Raw genomic sequence first — 15,806 nt, 5'->3', positions numbered from 1 at the left:
ATCTTTATTCATATAACTTAAAATCAGTTGAGTACTTCAATTTTAAAATACTATGTACTCGTAATATTATATGTTTAGCTGGTAAGTTTAGATAACCTCAAAGCTCATGGGCTCAAGGGCAAACCATCTTTACATTGACTAAGTAAAGTGCCGAGACAACTCACGAGCTTGGTCAAACCTCGACTCGGTCAAAGCTCGACTCGGTCAAAACTTGACTCGATTAAACTCAACTCGATATGTTAACGAGTCGAGTCGAGATATCCAAAACTCGAACTCGACTCGCATCATAAGCACCCCTGGATGTGAGTATGAATTAAAATTTAAAAGCCTCAAGCCCGTGACTAAAACAGGGAAGAGGATGTGTTTATTTGTGTGAATATAAAGTGAGCATGACTTTGGTGGAGTAACAAAATGAGCACGGGACTGATTTATTCTGCGTTATGTCTCGTCGTGACTTCACCAATTTTTTAATTTTAATTTTAATTTTTTTTTATTTTTTTTTTTATTTTTTTATTGTACTTTTATGATTCCGGGACGGTGGGGGCAACTGGGCAAGAAGGATGGTGCTACAGAGTATTTTACTTCCTAGTGTTAGTTTCATTTACACAAGTCAATACACATTTTTTATCGTATATACACATTTTTTTATCGTATATATTCTTAGTCTCACACTAGCAAAAATTGTAAGCATAAAATAATAGTATGTGTTCATCAAGACAAATCAAACATCTCATATGATAATATTTGTTCTTATATATAAAGAGAAATTTAGGATATTCTCTCTATTTTTTACTCCCTCCGTTTTTAAATACTTGCTCCACTTTTCTTTTTTCGGTCGTTTTTAAATATTTGCTTCATTTCCTTATTTGAAAAGCTTTTATAATATTTAATTCATTTCTCTTACCTAACGGACCCAATAAATCTTATTTTATTAATTTCATATTCCCTCTCCTCCAATTTTCTCCACTAAGACCATCATCACTCGTGGTATACAAATTTATAACATCCCTCTCTCTCTACCACTTTCTCACTCCTCCACATAATCTATACCACAATACAATATACTTTCTCAAAAACTATAGTATAAAAAAAGTTTTCCACCACACTTTCTCCCCCCCTATTTTTATTAATAATACACTTAATTATAATTATATTTCATTTTATTATTGGAAATACTAATTAATGTTTGTAAAGTTTATTAAATAAAATAAGCAATTTACATAGTAAAAGCGAATTCGAAAAAATATATAAAACTATATCAATATGGGTGTCTATGTGTAGATCTTGAAAAATTATGAACAATGGTAATTTTTTCATAATTTTGAACTTAATAATCTTTTCTTAAAATGCAATTGAAAAAAAAAAGATACATATAACTAGGCCACATGGCGTGACCTGGTTGGTTCATGTTTCACTGGGATCGAAGCAAATGTTTACCATGAGATGGTATATACCATCAAATGGTATACTTTTATACCACCAATGTAGTGAAAAATTGCAAGTTTTTGATGAGTTTTACACCGTGGTATAAAATTATACCACGAGTGTTGATGCTCTAATTTTACTAATTACAATTTTATATTCTTTCACCTACCCCACTACTTCCATATTTTAATACTTTCTCCAATTTTTCCTAAAACTCTGCGCATGGAGAAATGGAGCAAGTATTTAAAAACTGAAGGAGTAATAGTCAAAAGATTAAAAATAAGACTAAAATTACGAAATGGAGAGAGTAATAATTACTCTTTCGTTTTTTAATACAACGACACTTTGATATGTTCGGAATTTTTGGTTGTCGTGTTGAATTTGATAAAAGATTGTGTAAGTGAGACTTATATAAATTAAAAGTTATAAAATATAGGGAAAATTAGATTTAATAATCCCAACTTTCATAAGTTTTGCTATAATAATCCAAACTTTGAATTATTCTGGAATAATCTGAACTTTGGGGGCATTCTTTTTTACCAATCCCAAATTGGTCAACAAAAGTCAATGACCTATTATATCAGGTCACTTGACATGTGCCAAGCCCTGATTGGTCCATAAAAAAACCCAAACATCAGCAACCACCAGTCAACCTCCCCTTCCTCGACCGGCCACCCTAACCACCACCTCACTGCTAGCTTACAACCCCTTTATCGTTAGGCCAGCCGTGTAAACCAACCTCCACCGTCGTCGTCTTCCTCCCTCCCCAAAACACCCCCATTCCCCCCGAATCCACCACCCCGAAACCCAAATCCACAAACAAAACCCTTTCCCACTGCCAAAAACACCCAATTGTTCGTCCCCAACACCTTAAAACCCTAAGCGGCTAGGGTTTTTGACACTGGGGAGGAGTTTTTGGGGGGTTTTCGGGAGTGGGAGAGATGGATTTAAGCTGCAATTTGAGCGGAGGAGATTAGGGGAAAAGGAGAAACGACGAGTGGGGAGGGAGAAACTAGCGCAAGGGGAGGGGGAAGGGGAAACCAGCACAATAGGAGGGGAATTATGCCGTCGTTTAGGGTTAAACTGGTGGTATTTGGGGTTGGCTGGTGGTTTTCGGGGGAGTTGGCTGGTGGTTGGGATTTTGGGGTTTGGTCCTTTTTTTTTTTATTATTTATAATTTTTTTTTATAAATTGTTTTAGTCGGTTCAGTTGTGACATGTGTCACTTTAAAAAAAAAAATTAACCCATTCAACTTGTTACCGGTTTTTAGGATTGAAAAAAAAGGAACCCCCAAAGTTTCGGATTATTCCAGAATAATTCAAAGTTGAGATTATTGTAGCAAAATTGATGAAAGTTGAGATTATTATTTCTAGTTTTTCCTAAAATATAGTGTAACTTTTTGGAGAGAAATGTTCAATATGTTCTATCCGATAATTACTTTAGTATATAATATAGATATAGATTATGCTAAATTTTTTTAAAAATAAAATCTTGTAAAAACCAAAATAAATATGAAAACATGCTTAAAATAGTGAGAAATAAACAGTAAAAAACAATATAATTAGAAAATAACTATAGAAGATTGTATTATTATAAGTAATTCTTTATATGTATGGTCCCATTGTTTAAAGGGAAATGAATAGGAGTATTCTTGAAGAAAGTCGGTGGTTGAGGGAGGTGGGAAAATATTTGAACCCTTGAGGCCTTGATATGTAAATCTCAAAAATAGCTCCTAAGAGTGCTAAGTCATAAGTATACTTTACCCCACTCACATTGTCAGACATAAATCATTTATTATCCGCTCCATTTTTTGCAGGTTCAAACTTAATTAAGATCATTCAACTTTTATCTATTTATTTACTACTAGTATATATTAAATTGTATAAATGTGGTCAATTTGGTAGATTAGAAACTAGAAAGTGTGATAAAGATGCAAGGAGAAACTGTTTTGGTAAATGTGGAATGCTTAAGAGGCAGATTACAAGCTGAAAGAGCTGCTTCTAGAGCTGCTGAACAAAATGTTGATCTGTTGGCTACGAAGGTATGTGTCCAACTGTTAGACTCGGCTATTTTAAAACATTCCATGATTTACTTTTTTCATGAGTTTGGTGAAATGTCTATCTATATCCATGCCGGGATATTAGAATCTGACACGGATATTTGAGGTGAAATAAAAAGTCGATGTTAATTTAGCCTCCTGCCCTTTCTTTGATTTAATAAAACTTATTCACTTTGTTTTTCCTAATGTTTGTTGCAATTTGTGATTCAGTTAAGTGAGCTAGAGAAACAGCTAAAGATTGAAACAAAGTATAGAAGAAAAGCAGAAAAGAAGCTGAATATCCTAATAAAGAAGCTTGAATCTTTGAACATTCCTAAGAACAACGTTATTTCAGGGGAATATAAGCGATTAGGTTCATCAAACAATTCTGAAATTTCGTGTTTGTCATCAATCACCTCTACAAGCTTTAGTCATCAAGAAAATCATCTTCCAGTGTTTCGAGGATCGAAATCGAGCTCGATTTGTAGTGAAATTGCTGAGGAAAATACAGAATCTGATATTAGTGTGAAACAAAAACGCCAAGATGTTATCAAATGTGAGCGAAACCAAATTGATCACACTATTGGGAGACAAGAAATGGACGAAAATTGTCACGGGTGAGTGGCATTTTTTATTTTTTTTTAATAATAATTTCATATTAGCTGATTAATAATCCTTATTATTTACTCGGATTTATTTTATAGTTTTTGCTCCATTTGTTTCAAAATAAATTTCTCCATTTTTATAGCTTTCACGGATGACATTGGTGCTTAATACATAGATCAAACATAGTTACTTCGTCAATAAATCTATTTCAATAAATTTTTTTGAATTTTTTTTTATAATTATTGATAATTAAATACATTTTATTCTAATAAATACCGTACTCCAAAGGAAATTTTAATGAAGTAGAGGGAGTGTTTTGGAGTGAAGTATAGAAAATGCCAAATTTTGGTGCATGTGAGAAACATATGAATAATGATTTAATTTAAACATTGGACATTGGTATACGATTTAAACTCTACATTCTCTGTTTTTATAGATTTGTCAGGTTGATTAAGGCTAATTTAAAAGGGGTAAAAGACATAGGTTGCTTAATGTTGTCGTTTTTCTTTGTTAAATTAATTGTTGCCTTGAAAGAGGACAACTAGATTTCATTAATAAAAGTAGAATCCGACAATAACAAAGACAATGCAAGCAGGGATATTATTTGCCCAAACTCTCCTGCCAAATCACTAGGCATGGCAAAACAAATCTAACCTGAAATTCCCAACCCAAATGACCCGACCCAAGTATAGTTACCCTAAATCAAACCAAAACCCAATTTGGCCCAGCATGAAAAGTCCAAACTCAAATTGACCCAAAACTAATTTAATTTAACCCTAACCTGACCCAAACCATATCTAAATAATAACTTTGTTAAAGGATCGTATCAACAAAAATTAAACTGATGGTTGAAAGTTGAAACCCAAAACCGATTTATATACACCATCACACATTCAAACCCCCTCAAATGAGAGCATACTGGGCTTGAAATGTGAATGCAGCTTAGGACCCCTATACAGTTATACCCAGTGCGAAATAAATTCAATTTGAAAGAAGGGGTGGATGAGATTTAAACCTTTAACCTTTTATTGTCACGCTGCCTCTGATACCATGTCAAAATAAGTGAAAATATTTAATTGTATACTGACCCTAAATAAACATAATGAAAGTTACAAAACCACACATGAATTTTAACTGGATCCAACCAAAAGTAAGACGTATCAAGTTAACTCGAGTCGAATCAAAACATGACCTAAACAACCCAATTTCTAACCCTGCCAATCACCCATGAATAACAATGAATAATTTGTTGTATTTTATTTAAGTCTAAACTGTATGGGTAGTTTGGCATACGGAGATGAAGTTTGTGGATTAAAAGATGGAAATGTGAATGGAAATTAGAAATTCATTAAAAAAAAATTAAAAATAATGATGTTGAAGATAGACTGAGAATATACAATAAATTTACAAACTTTTGCTTACTAGCTAGTAAATATCATCCTCTTCTTATTTACGAAGTATAAAGAAAAAATGTGAAATTTTTAATATACATCGGGTTTACCGTGCACCAAACTAACCCAAAGTTAGTTTTGCTATTCATTTGATTATTAAATGAATAACAATCATAAAAATGAGAATAATAAATTCTTGGGTGATCCGTGTACACATTAAAAAATTTACAAACTTTCTCTTACTAGCAAACTATGTGAAGTTAGATTAGAAAACCCATTTCCATAAAGTTTTACTTATATGTTGGTGAGAAACTATGGACAAAATTATTATTTTTGTTTGGAAAAACAATTTGTGGCATTTATTTTGACATAGCAAAGAGTAATTAGTTATTCATTTATTCCCTAAATACGAGGAAGCCCCAGTTAATCAATTTGATAAACAAAATTTGTTTATCAAATGGCAAAATGGTAAATAAAACAACATAAATGCCCAATCATCATGGCATCTTCGTAAATATATCAACAATAGTGGGACCCAAATTTACTAAAAAGTTGTTGATTTATTTACAATTTTGCCATTTGATAAACAAATTTTGTTTATCATATTGATAAACTTGGATTTTCTCCACTAAATACTACATCATTTGTGGGTTTAACATTATGAACACACGATCATCTTTAATTATATATTGTGATTTATATATATGCAAGGAAGTCATCTAAAATGTTGTTTGATGCATTTCATTTCATAACATCAACTTTTTTTTATTTTATTTTTTTACTTTTATATTTCCAAATCTCTCAGATTGAAGCAATTATCGTTGGAGAAAAGCAATGATGATGAGATTGACGGCAATCAAGATAAACATTTCGTTGATAATTCATTGGCATTGGTTCCCATGAGCCCCGTTGTAGAACTAAACACTTCTTCCAAAGGGCCATTAGAAGTTAATAGTGAAAATGTCAAAGAAGTCCTTCATACATTAAAGCAAATTAGAGAAAATATTCAAAGCTCCATTAGAGGTCAAGGGGCATTATTAAAAGTTGGTTAATGTTTTTGTAAGTATAATTTTCTTTATTTTCTTCAATTTATATATCAATTTCTGTAATTTTAGATGATAATAATGGAAATTCTTACTTTGTTTTTTCTTAGCAATATTGGAAAATAGGTTGTAATAATTACAAGTGTACAACTTTGGTTGAATAATCTCAACTTTCAATTATTACTAGTTTTGTGCCCCGTGCGATACCCGGGTTGTTTATAGACTTTTGATAAAATTATTTTATATTCAATTTTGATTGAAAATAGAATTCTAAATTAACTTTTTTTTGCTACAAAGTCTATCTATATTTATCCAACGTGGTACAACACTTGGCGAAAAGTTAAAACGCTAAATGATGTTGGTATTTTATCGAAATTAAAATTCTAATCAAGAATCTTATTCTAAAATTCTATCCTAATTTGATTGAAAATGGAATTTTTAACTAACGTTTTTATCTTATAAAGTCTATCTAAATCTATCCAAGGTGGCGCGACACTTTGACTATTTTTATCTTATGAAGTTTATTTAATCTACCCAACGTGGCGCGACACTTGGCGAAAAGTTAGAACGCCAAGTATCGTTGCCTCGTGACCTGGCTAAAAGTTTAGCTTTATATATTAGTTATATGATATGGAATAATTTAAACTTTAGAGTGCCTTTTTTATTTTTATTTTTTCACACAATCCCAATAACCGATAACCTATTGAATGAAATATTATACACACATGGGTATGCCGTGCACCCAACTAACGCAAAGTTAGTTTTTGCTTTTCATTTGATGATTAAATAAAAATAATCACTAAAATGAGAACAAATCCATGGGTGTACCACACACCTGGGTATATATATAACAATCTCTCTTTCAAAAGAGTTATGAAATAAACTATCTAGTAGGCATGTAATAACTAATAATAATGTTAGTGGAAATGTTCGATTTAATACATTAAAAAAAAATTAGCAAAAAATAAATTAATTAAAATAAATGTTCAAAACTCGTAGGTTGCCCTGAACCCAAAACTTTAGGCAAGGGTTGAACTTTTTTGACTCGTAACCTGAACTGACCCAATCCGAGATGACTCATGATCCGACTCTAATTGACAGATCTATATAGTAATAAAATTCTTATTAGATTGTGAAGTATATTATTTTAACCGATTAGTATATACTACGCATTATAAATGTATGTTTTACGCTCTGAACATTTCTTTTACTCCAAAAAAATTTTATGATATAAAAAATAAATTTATACGATAATTTTTTAAAATCATAATCTAATAATTTTTTTAATAAAATTATAATTCAATTTGATATTGGTATTTTATCGAAAATAAAACTCTAAATAAACTAACTTTTTTTTTTATCTTATATAGTCTATTTAAATCTATTCTACATGGCGTGACACTTGGCGAAAAGTTTAAACGCCAAGTGTCGCTGCCTCGTGATCTGACTAAGATTTTAATATTGTTATTTATCATGTCACCAAATGTATTTTTTTTTTTAAAAAGTCCCCACATATATTACTATGTATTAATAATTAACAATTACTAAAAATTAAGTTCAAGCTAAAATTAAATACTGGGTAAAGATTAAGAAAACATGACAATAATAATATTAACTATCATTTATTCAAAAGATAATATTAATTATTTGTAGGCGTCGTTTGAAGTGCGCCTACGTTAAAGCATGTTGTGAATATGCTTGACACTCTTAGGAAGTGGGAATTGACATATACGATTAGGGACAAGGAAAGTAGGGAGCCGCCAACAAGTTTTTAAGGAACTTGTAAACTGTTCACGGATCATAAAAGGCAACCACGAATAAAGGGACAACGAAAGACAACAACGATTGACCCGTGAAGGTTACACCCCATTCATAATCCATGAGATTACTAACTCCATATGGTTCGGAACCACGAAAGGAGGATCGGGGATGATGGTACGAAGTGAGTCATGGAGTCACATTCGCCCGTATTGGCCTCTACTCGATTCTTATAGTGAAAAGTGATTCATGCGATCTCAAAGGCATGCAAACAAAAATTCAATTTGCTCCAATCTATTATTAAGCTAAATTGGTTGAATATTAATGCAACATATAATTCTAAAATATTTGTGATCACTTTAATTAAAAACAAGATTAAAAAGGATCTTAAACCGGTTGTCCAAATTATCTTATTAGGCGTGATTTTCAATTACATATTCCCTTTAATATGGTGATCATAAAAAATATAATAAAATAAAAATTAATATTGGAAGTAATTGAACAATAATAGCGTTAGTCAAATAAAATATAAAATGACCTAATCATGATACTAGAAATATTAAAATAAAATAAGAGTAATTAAATTAATTAATTACTCACATTCCGCATGTTCCTTTAAATTGCTACATCATGAATAAACTGTTAGTAACTTCAAGTAAAATATAAATCAAATTGAAACAATTAAATTAAATAAAAATTAGAGTTGATTTAGTTCAAACCCTCAGTCAATTATACCTTTCACGCCTTGGTTTAAGTATAGAACTTTGGGTATTACATGGACTCCTTGGAGTGCTTAATTAGGGGAAGTATTTTGAGAAAATAGGATGGCTAGTATTTAGGCAAAAGAGGGAGAAGAGAATTATTTTATGATCAAGATTGTTGATGATTGGAAAAGGGGTGATATGACCTCTATTTATAGAGAAAAAAAGAAGGGTCGAAAAAACAAGATAAGATCCGAATTAAATCGGAATAAAACTCGATAGACTGCAGTTTTGACGGTTATTGTTTTTATCATATCTTTTTATCCAGAAATCGGAATAAGATGAGTAAGATATCGTTGGAAAGATCTTGAAGACTAATTTCTAACCCAATTAGAATCAGATTAAAATATTTTATATAATAAAAGATATGGCCGAAATAGTGAGACGGTGTCAGTTTTGGATAGAGTTTGACATTTTATTCATATCTTTTCCGTTATAGCTCGGAATTGATATTATAATATATCATTGGAAAGATAATTTCAAGTGCTATCCAACCATATAAAATTTGGATAAAAAATATGTGGCAAGAAACTAATATCTGTGTATTTTTGAACGTCTTTCAATTCGGATAGAAATAGGATTTTCAAAAAGAAAAGTTTTATTCAATTTCAAATTATTTAATCTTATCTTTTAAAAAAGGATAATTAAGATCTTTTAGAAACTTATAGAAGTTTCTAATTAATCCTAACTGGTTTAGGAATTGGGTTAAATCATTTAGACCCTCCACATGATCATTGGGTCGTAGGTAAGGTGGGCTTATGTTCGGTTTGGGCTCAGTTTAATATTTTGGCCATAACTTATTCGTTATAACTCGTATTTGGGCTTATAATATATCGTTGTAAAGCTCTTTTAAAGCCCCATCCAACTATTCAATCATTGGACCCAGGTTATGGACCAAAATAAACTGGAATAAATGTTTTTATAAAAAGGACACGAAATGAATGATTTTAAAGGACACGAAATGAATTATTTTGGGTTTAAAGGCACGAAAAGAGGAAAATAAGTTGTGGTTTGGGAAAATGGGCTAGAATTTGGGTTGTTTTATGAAATGGAAATATGGATTTAAGCACTCCAAGATTAAATACTCAACCCGACCAATAATGGCGGTGAAAGGTTGTTCAACATCGGGTTTGGTTTTGGGGAGACATTTTTAGGTGTCTACAGTATTGGTTTATATTAGGAAAGATGAATATTGTGAATATTCTTAGAATATTTTATGGGAATATTTTGTGAATATCTTTAGGTTATTTGGCCTTGCCCTCCAAGTTTCCTAGCTTATATATAATTGTATGTGGCCGTTTATGGTGAATGAGAATTACAATGAATATTATTCAATATATTTTAGCATGGTATCAAGAGCCTTGTGAGATCCAATTTTTTCTCTAAATCGTTGTTTTTCATAAACATCATTTGTGAATGTGAATTGTTTTCGTGAGTTTCAAATCAATCAATTTTTTTTCCCTTTGTGCGTGAGAGATGACAGGAGGGGATGGAGGAAAATCAAAGATCGACTTGACCTTTCACCTAGGTTCGAGTGACGGGCCAGGTAACGTTATCACCCCTATTCAATTAAAGGGTGATAATTATGATGAGTGGGCTAGGGCTGTGAGCACGACTCTAAAGGCTAAGAGAAAGTTCAGTTTTATCGATGGCATGATTGCGAAACCGACTGAATCAGAGAAGCTTGAGGATTGGGTGGTCGTTCATTCTATGTTGGTTTCTTGGTTGTCAAATACCTTGGATCCGATTGTAAGGTCAACAATTGGGGATTATGATGATGCTTGCTTGAAGAACAGATTTTGCGTGGTCAGTGGCACTCGTGCGTGTCAAATGAAGCGTTCGTTGGGTGAGTGCAAGCAAAATTCAATCGAGGCAATGGCTGTGTACTTTGGTAGTTTGTCAAAAATTTGGGATGAACTGACATCTTATGTGCCTGTCCCAAAGTGCTCGTGTGGTGCGTGCAAGTGCAACATTGTGGCTCAAGTTGAGAAGATCAGAGAAGAGGATTATGTACATCACTTTCTCATCGGCTTAGATGATGCATATGCATCGATTCGAGGCCAACTCTTGGCGCAAGAACCTCTGCCTAGTGTGGACAGAGCCTATCAGCAGCTTGTTCAAGCTGAGCAGCTGCGTGGGGGGGGGGGGGACACAACTTGTGAGAATGATGTAGCCTTCAAACTTCAGTACGAACCGAAGGGTAAAGCTCGTGACAATTCTGACAAATTTTGTTAACATTGCAATCGTGAAGGACATGAAGAGGCAACCTATTTTCAATTGCACGGGTTTCTAGATTGGTGGGGTAACAGGCCTCGAGGAGGCCGTGGCCCAGGCTGTTGTGGGTCTGCTACTGCAGGCCGTGGTGGACGTGCAGGAGGGCGAGGCAGAGGAACCAACTCCTCTGTGCGTGCGAATAAAACTGGTGGGCAGGCTGTTTCACAGAACAGCAGCTCTGCTCCTAATTCGAGTGATGCAGTAGCTCTTGCAGGGGTTTTGGCAGCTCAAATTCAGCAACTCCTTGACCATCTAAATTCTCTTAAACCCAAATTGCTCGGTAAGCATGACTTGGGTCGGATAATTGATATCGGAGCCTCGAATCATGTGACTTGTGATCTCTCTTATTTGACGAATGTGACGAATGTGACTCATTGTCCGGTGGGATTGCCGGATGGAACTTATGCTAAGGCTTCTAAAATAGGCACAGTCACATTAGATGGCGGCTTGATGATTACAAACGTTCTTTATGTGCCTCAATTGAATTGCAATTTAATTTCCGCAACTCAAATAAGTGATGAATCAAATTGTATTATGCAATTTACTAACAAACTTTGTGTTATACAGGACCTAACGACGAGGATGGTGATTGGAGCGGGTGAACGTGTGGATGAACTTTATTATTTCCGAGGTGTTCCAACAGTGAAGACTTTGAAGACAGATGGGGATCAATCTACAAAGTTGTGGCAACGTTTGGGGCATCCTTCGGGAAAATTTCTTGAGCAACTTCCGTTTGTGAGTCGTAGTAGTAGATTTAAATATTGTGATGTATGCCCTAGGGCGAAACAACATAGGAGTAGTGTAGGGAATAATTTCAAGCGTTAACCCCTTAGCTTGAACCCCACTGTGATCATACACTAAAGTACGGTGGCGTCCAAAAGGGAAGAAGATAGAGCAAAAGAGTCGCCAACAAGTTTTATGAACTTGTAAACCGTTCACGAGGTGAAGGTTACACCCCTTACCGATCCAAGAGATCGTCAACTCCATAAGGTCTTGAACAAAATAGGGTTCGGGGATGAAGGTACAAATCCAACCTAAAAGAGATTGAACCTGCCCTAATAATAGGCCTCTACTTTATTCTGATCGTATTCATGTGCGCTTTCTGACTAACATGCAATCAATAGAATTAACCCTAAACCTGTTTATCTATGTTGGTTGAATATAATGCACAAATAAATCTATTATTGGCGATCACTTGAATTATAATCATATTAACCCTAAACAAGATTATTAATTATCTTATTAAGCGCGATTACAAGTACCAATTCCCTTTAAACATGCAATAAAAAGGCGTGATCAATCAATAACAATAAATATATCAAGCAACATAATACATAATCATAATAATTATAATCATGATAAATATTAATCAAAATAATAATCATCATAATAACAATTATAATAATAATAAAATTATAATCATAATAAAAATAATTATAAAAATAATCATGAATCATGTTAAAGCATAATAATAGCAAGATCCTAGGCATGATACTAAAAAGATTAATAACAAACCATAGCATATCACTAAACAATAAAAATCAAAGCTATAGCCCTAACATGATACTAACAATCATAAATATTAGGAAGACAATAAAAGGCATCATAGAAATCATAATTAACATTATATTCTTTACCCTAAACATGATACTAGGAAGCAATAAAACATCCTAACATGATCATAATAATAACAACCTAGACATGATTTCTACATCATAATAACAATGTAAACAATTAAAAGCACTTACTTGGATGCCTCGTACCTCTTTCTAATAACAAAATACACACGTGAGTAACTTCAAGGAAAATATAAAATTAAATAGTTAAATTAAATAATTGAAAGAGAGATTTGGGACCAAACCCTCAGAAATTAAAACCTTTCACGTCTAGGGCGAAGACAACTTCGAATATGGCTAGGTGTTTCTAAATCTAATAAATGCGGAGTTTTTATATTTGTGAGAAAGCTAGTTTAGAAAAGAGAGAGAGAGAGTAATCAAGTGAATCTTGATGAGAGTTGGTGAATAATTGAAGAGAATGAAAGAGAATTGAAAACTGGTGGTAGGTGAATACTGGTTGTAGGTGGATCAAAACGGAGTTTTTAATACGTTATTTATAGAGAAAATCAGCCAAAAAGATAAAATTATTAAAAAGAGTTCTGGCGCACAGGAAATAGAACCAGCGCCAACGGTGGTTGTTGGCGCCAGGCGCCAACGGTGGCTGTTGGCGCCAGGCGCCAGGCGCTAAAGCTAGCGTTTGGCGCTGATCTGGAAAATTACGCATTTTATTAAAATCAGATAAAAATTTCCGTACGGAGGATAAAATCGTATTTTTCCTCAAAAATGCTCTTTGATTTTAATTAAAACTCTGAAAAGTCAACAAAAGTCATTTTATCAATGCTAATAGAATTAGGAATGAAAAGAACCTTCTAGAAGAATCTAGAAGACTAAAACTATTCCTAATTGAATTAGGAATGATAAATCTATATTAGACCCTCCCCTAGATCATTGGGCTGCACATAAGGCTCAAACCGGGCCCAGTTTGGTAAATTGGTCATAACTTCCTCAATATTCATCGGAATTGGGCTTATAATATATCGTTAGAAAGGTATTGTCAAGCCCCATCCAACTACACTACTATTTGACCCATATTATGGACAAACCAAACTGGATTGGCTGTTTTCTTAAAATAAGTTTTCAAAAACAGAGAAAAGAGAAAAGAAATTAAAACTATCCGTAACACTAAACTTTCCACACTTTCGCTTCATTCGATTATGATTCGACGTGAAAGGTACTCATCACTGGGTTTGGTTTTGGGGAGACACAAATGAGTGTCCACAGAAGCCTCCACTTTGACTGAGTTTGGAGAAACGCAAGTTTCGAAAACAAAAGTCAAAGTATCGATAGGGACGGAGAATGATTCAGAACGTTCTGCGATCCTAAATCACTCTTGTAACGCCGATACCTGCAAAATTAGCGTTAGTTAAACAGATAAAAGAGTTAAGAAATGCGTATCTTGCACCGTCGAGCACACATCTCTGAAAGTAACTGATTGTTACCGCTTTTCCGTTGTTTTGATGACCTCCTGCAAGCTAGATAATTCCATCCCCCTTGAAAACCACTACGCATGTAAATGCTTCCAATATAGAAGATTGCTTCGCTTGAAACGATCCTCCTCCGCTATGATAATATTCCACGTCCAAGGGAATACTATCGAAGATTGCTTCTCTTGAAACAATCCTCTTCCGCTATGATAATACTCCACGTCCGAGGGAATACTATTGAAGATTGCTTCTCTTGAAACAATCCTCACCGCATTGATAATATTCCACGTCCAAGGGAATACTATCGAAGATTGCTTCTTTTGAAACAATCCTCAGTTTTTTGTGACAACACTCCACAATCTAGGGAACACCACCTTGCTGTTTCGATGTTCATTCGTCTCTGAACAAAGAGCCTCTTTGATTAGGGGATTTTTATCCACCAATCACCGTCTGACAAGTGGACCAACCAGGTTCCGCCACGTGTCCTTCACGAAGGCCAACAGGAGCCTGCCACGTGTCAATCACAGATACGTCCTCTACGGACCAATTTAGACACGCCACGTGTCCACTCATGCCAAATGGGAAAACCGGCCATCAAGGCCCAATTCAGTCTAGAGGCCCGATCAGCCCTAGGTTTACCTTAAACCTAGAGAGTGGCACGCTTCTCAAGGCTATAAATACTTAATTAATCCTCATTAGTTAGGTAATCGAAAAATCAAGAAATCAAGCAGAGAAGAACAGAGTTATTACGGAACATCAACAACCGGCTAATCTCGCTAACGACGCAGATTACCAACACTAAGCACTCTCACCTAGAGAGATCTTATTACTTTAATTTCCGTATTAATTACTCCTTAATCAGGTACTAACTTGACCGTTGGAGGCGGAGCTCTCAGGAGTCTCCGTTATTTTGCAGGTACAGGCGTCCGGTTCCAGTCTCGGAATTGTAACTCTCCCGCAGGACATCAGAAAACCCCGAAACATTTGGCGCCGTTTGTGGGGAGAGTACTTCAGAGATGGCATCCAAGTCTGTACCGACTCCAGAAGAGAGGTGTCCCCTAGACGACCCTCAAGTTCAGTCGGACCATGATACCGAAAGTGAATTTGAAGTTGAAACTCATACAGCTCCAGACGGGACCCTAAGGGCCCGACGTACCGGTCATACCGAAAGGAGGGAACGGGAGCATCTTCAAACAGGAAGCGAGCCAGCAGGCGCACCGCTTGCTCGGCAACAGCCGACTGATGGGTCTGCTCCCATCACAAGGAACGAACTCATGACCTTCATGAGGGACTTCAAGGGAGAGATTCAAGAGTTGATCAACAAAAAACCGCCTGCTTCAGTCAAAGAGCAGTCGGCCAAGAAACCTTCCACTTCACTGAAGAGGAAGCCATTTCAAGGGCGAGAGGCGACTCCCCATCCTAAATCCAAGAAGCGGGAGCCACCTGCTCTTGATTTCACAAAACTCCGTT

At 34.5% G+C, this 15,806-nt stretch overlaps 1 protein-coding gene across 1 annotated transcript; it reads left to right on the top strand.

The window, feature by feature from the left end:
• The first annotated feature begins 3,086 nt into the window (after window positions 1–3,086).
• Window positions 3,087–6,709, top strand: LOC110706208. Its single transcript, XM_021884104.1, has 3 exons — window positions 3,087–3,466; window positions 3,695–4,080; window positions 6,266–6,709. The coding sequence occupies exons 1-3, from the start codon at window positions 3,356–3,358 to the stop codon at window positions 6,510–6,512; spliced, it is 744 nt and encodes a 247-aa protein (XP_021739796.1). The 5' UTR covers window positions 3,087–3,355; the 3' UTR covers window positions 6,513–6,709.
• Window positions 6,710–15,806: the final 9,097 nt, after the last annotated feature.

Source organism: Chenopodium quinoa, unplaced genomic scaffold (genome assembly GCF_001683475.1).
Source record: "Chenopodium quinoa cultivar QQ74 unplaced genomic scaffold, ASM168347v1, whole genome shotgun sequence".
Lineage (NCBI taxonomy): Eukaryota > Viridiplantae > Streptophyta > Magnoliopsida > Caryophyllales > Amaranthaceae > Chenopodium > Chenopodium quinoa.
This window is presented reverse-complemented; position numbering and strand designations above follow the sequence as displayed.

Excerpts from the sequence above, each read along its gene's own strand:
- LOC110706208 (XM_021884104.1), top strand. The coding sequence starts at position 3,356 with ATGCAAGGAGAAACTGTTTTGGTAAATGTGGAATGCTTAAGAGGCAGA. Across the intron at positions 3,467-3,694 it reads TTGATCTGTTGGCTACGAAG|TTAAGTGAGCTAGAGAAACA; the intron begins GTATGTGTCCAA and ends TTTGTGATTCAG. Across the intron at positions 4,081-6,265 it reads ATGGACGAAAATTGTCACGG|ATTGAAGCAATTATCGTTGG; the intron begins GTGAGTGGCATT and ends CAAATCTCTCAG.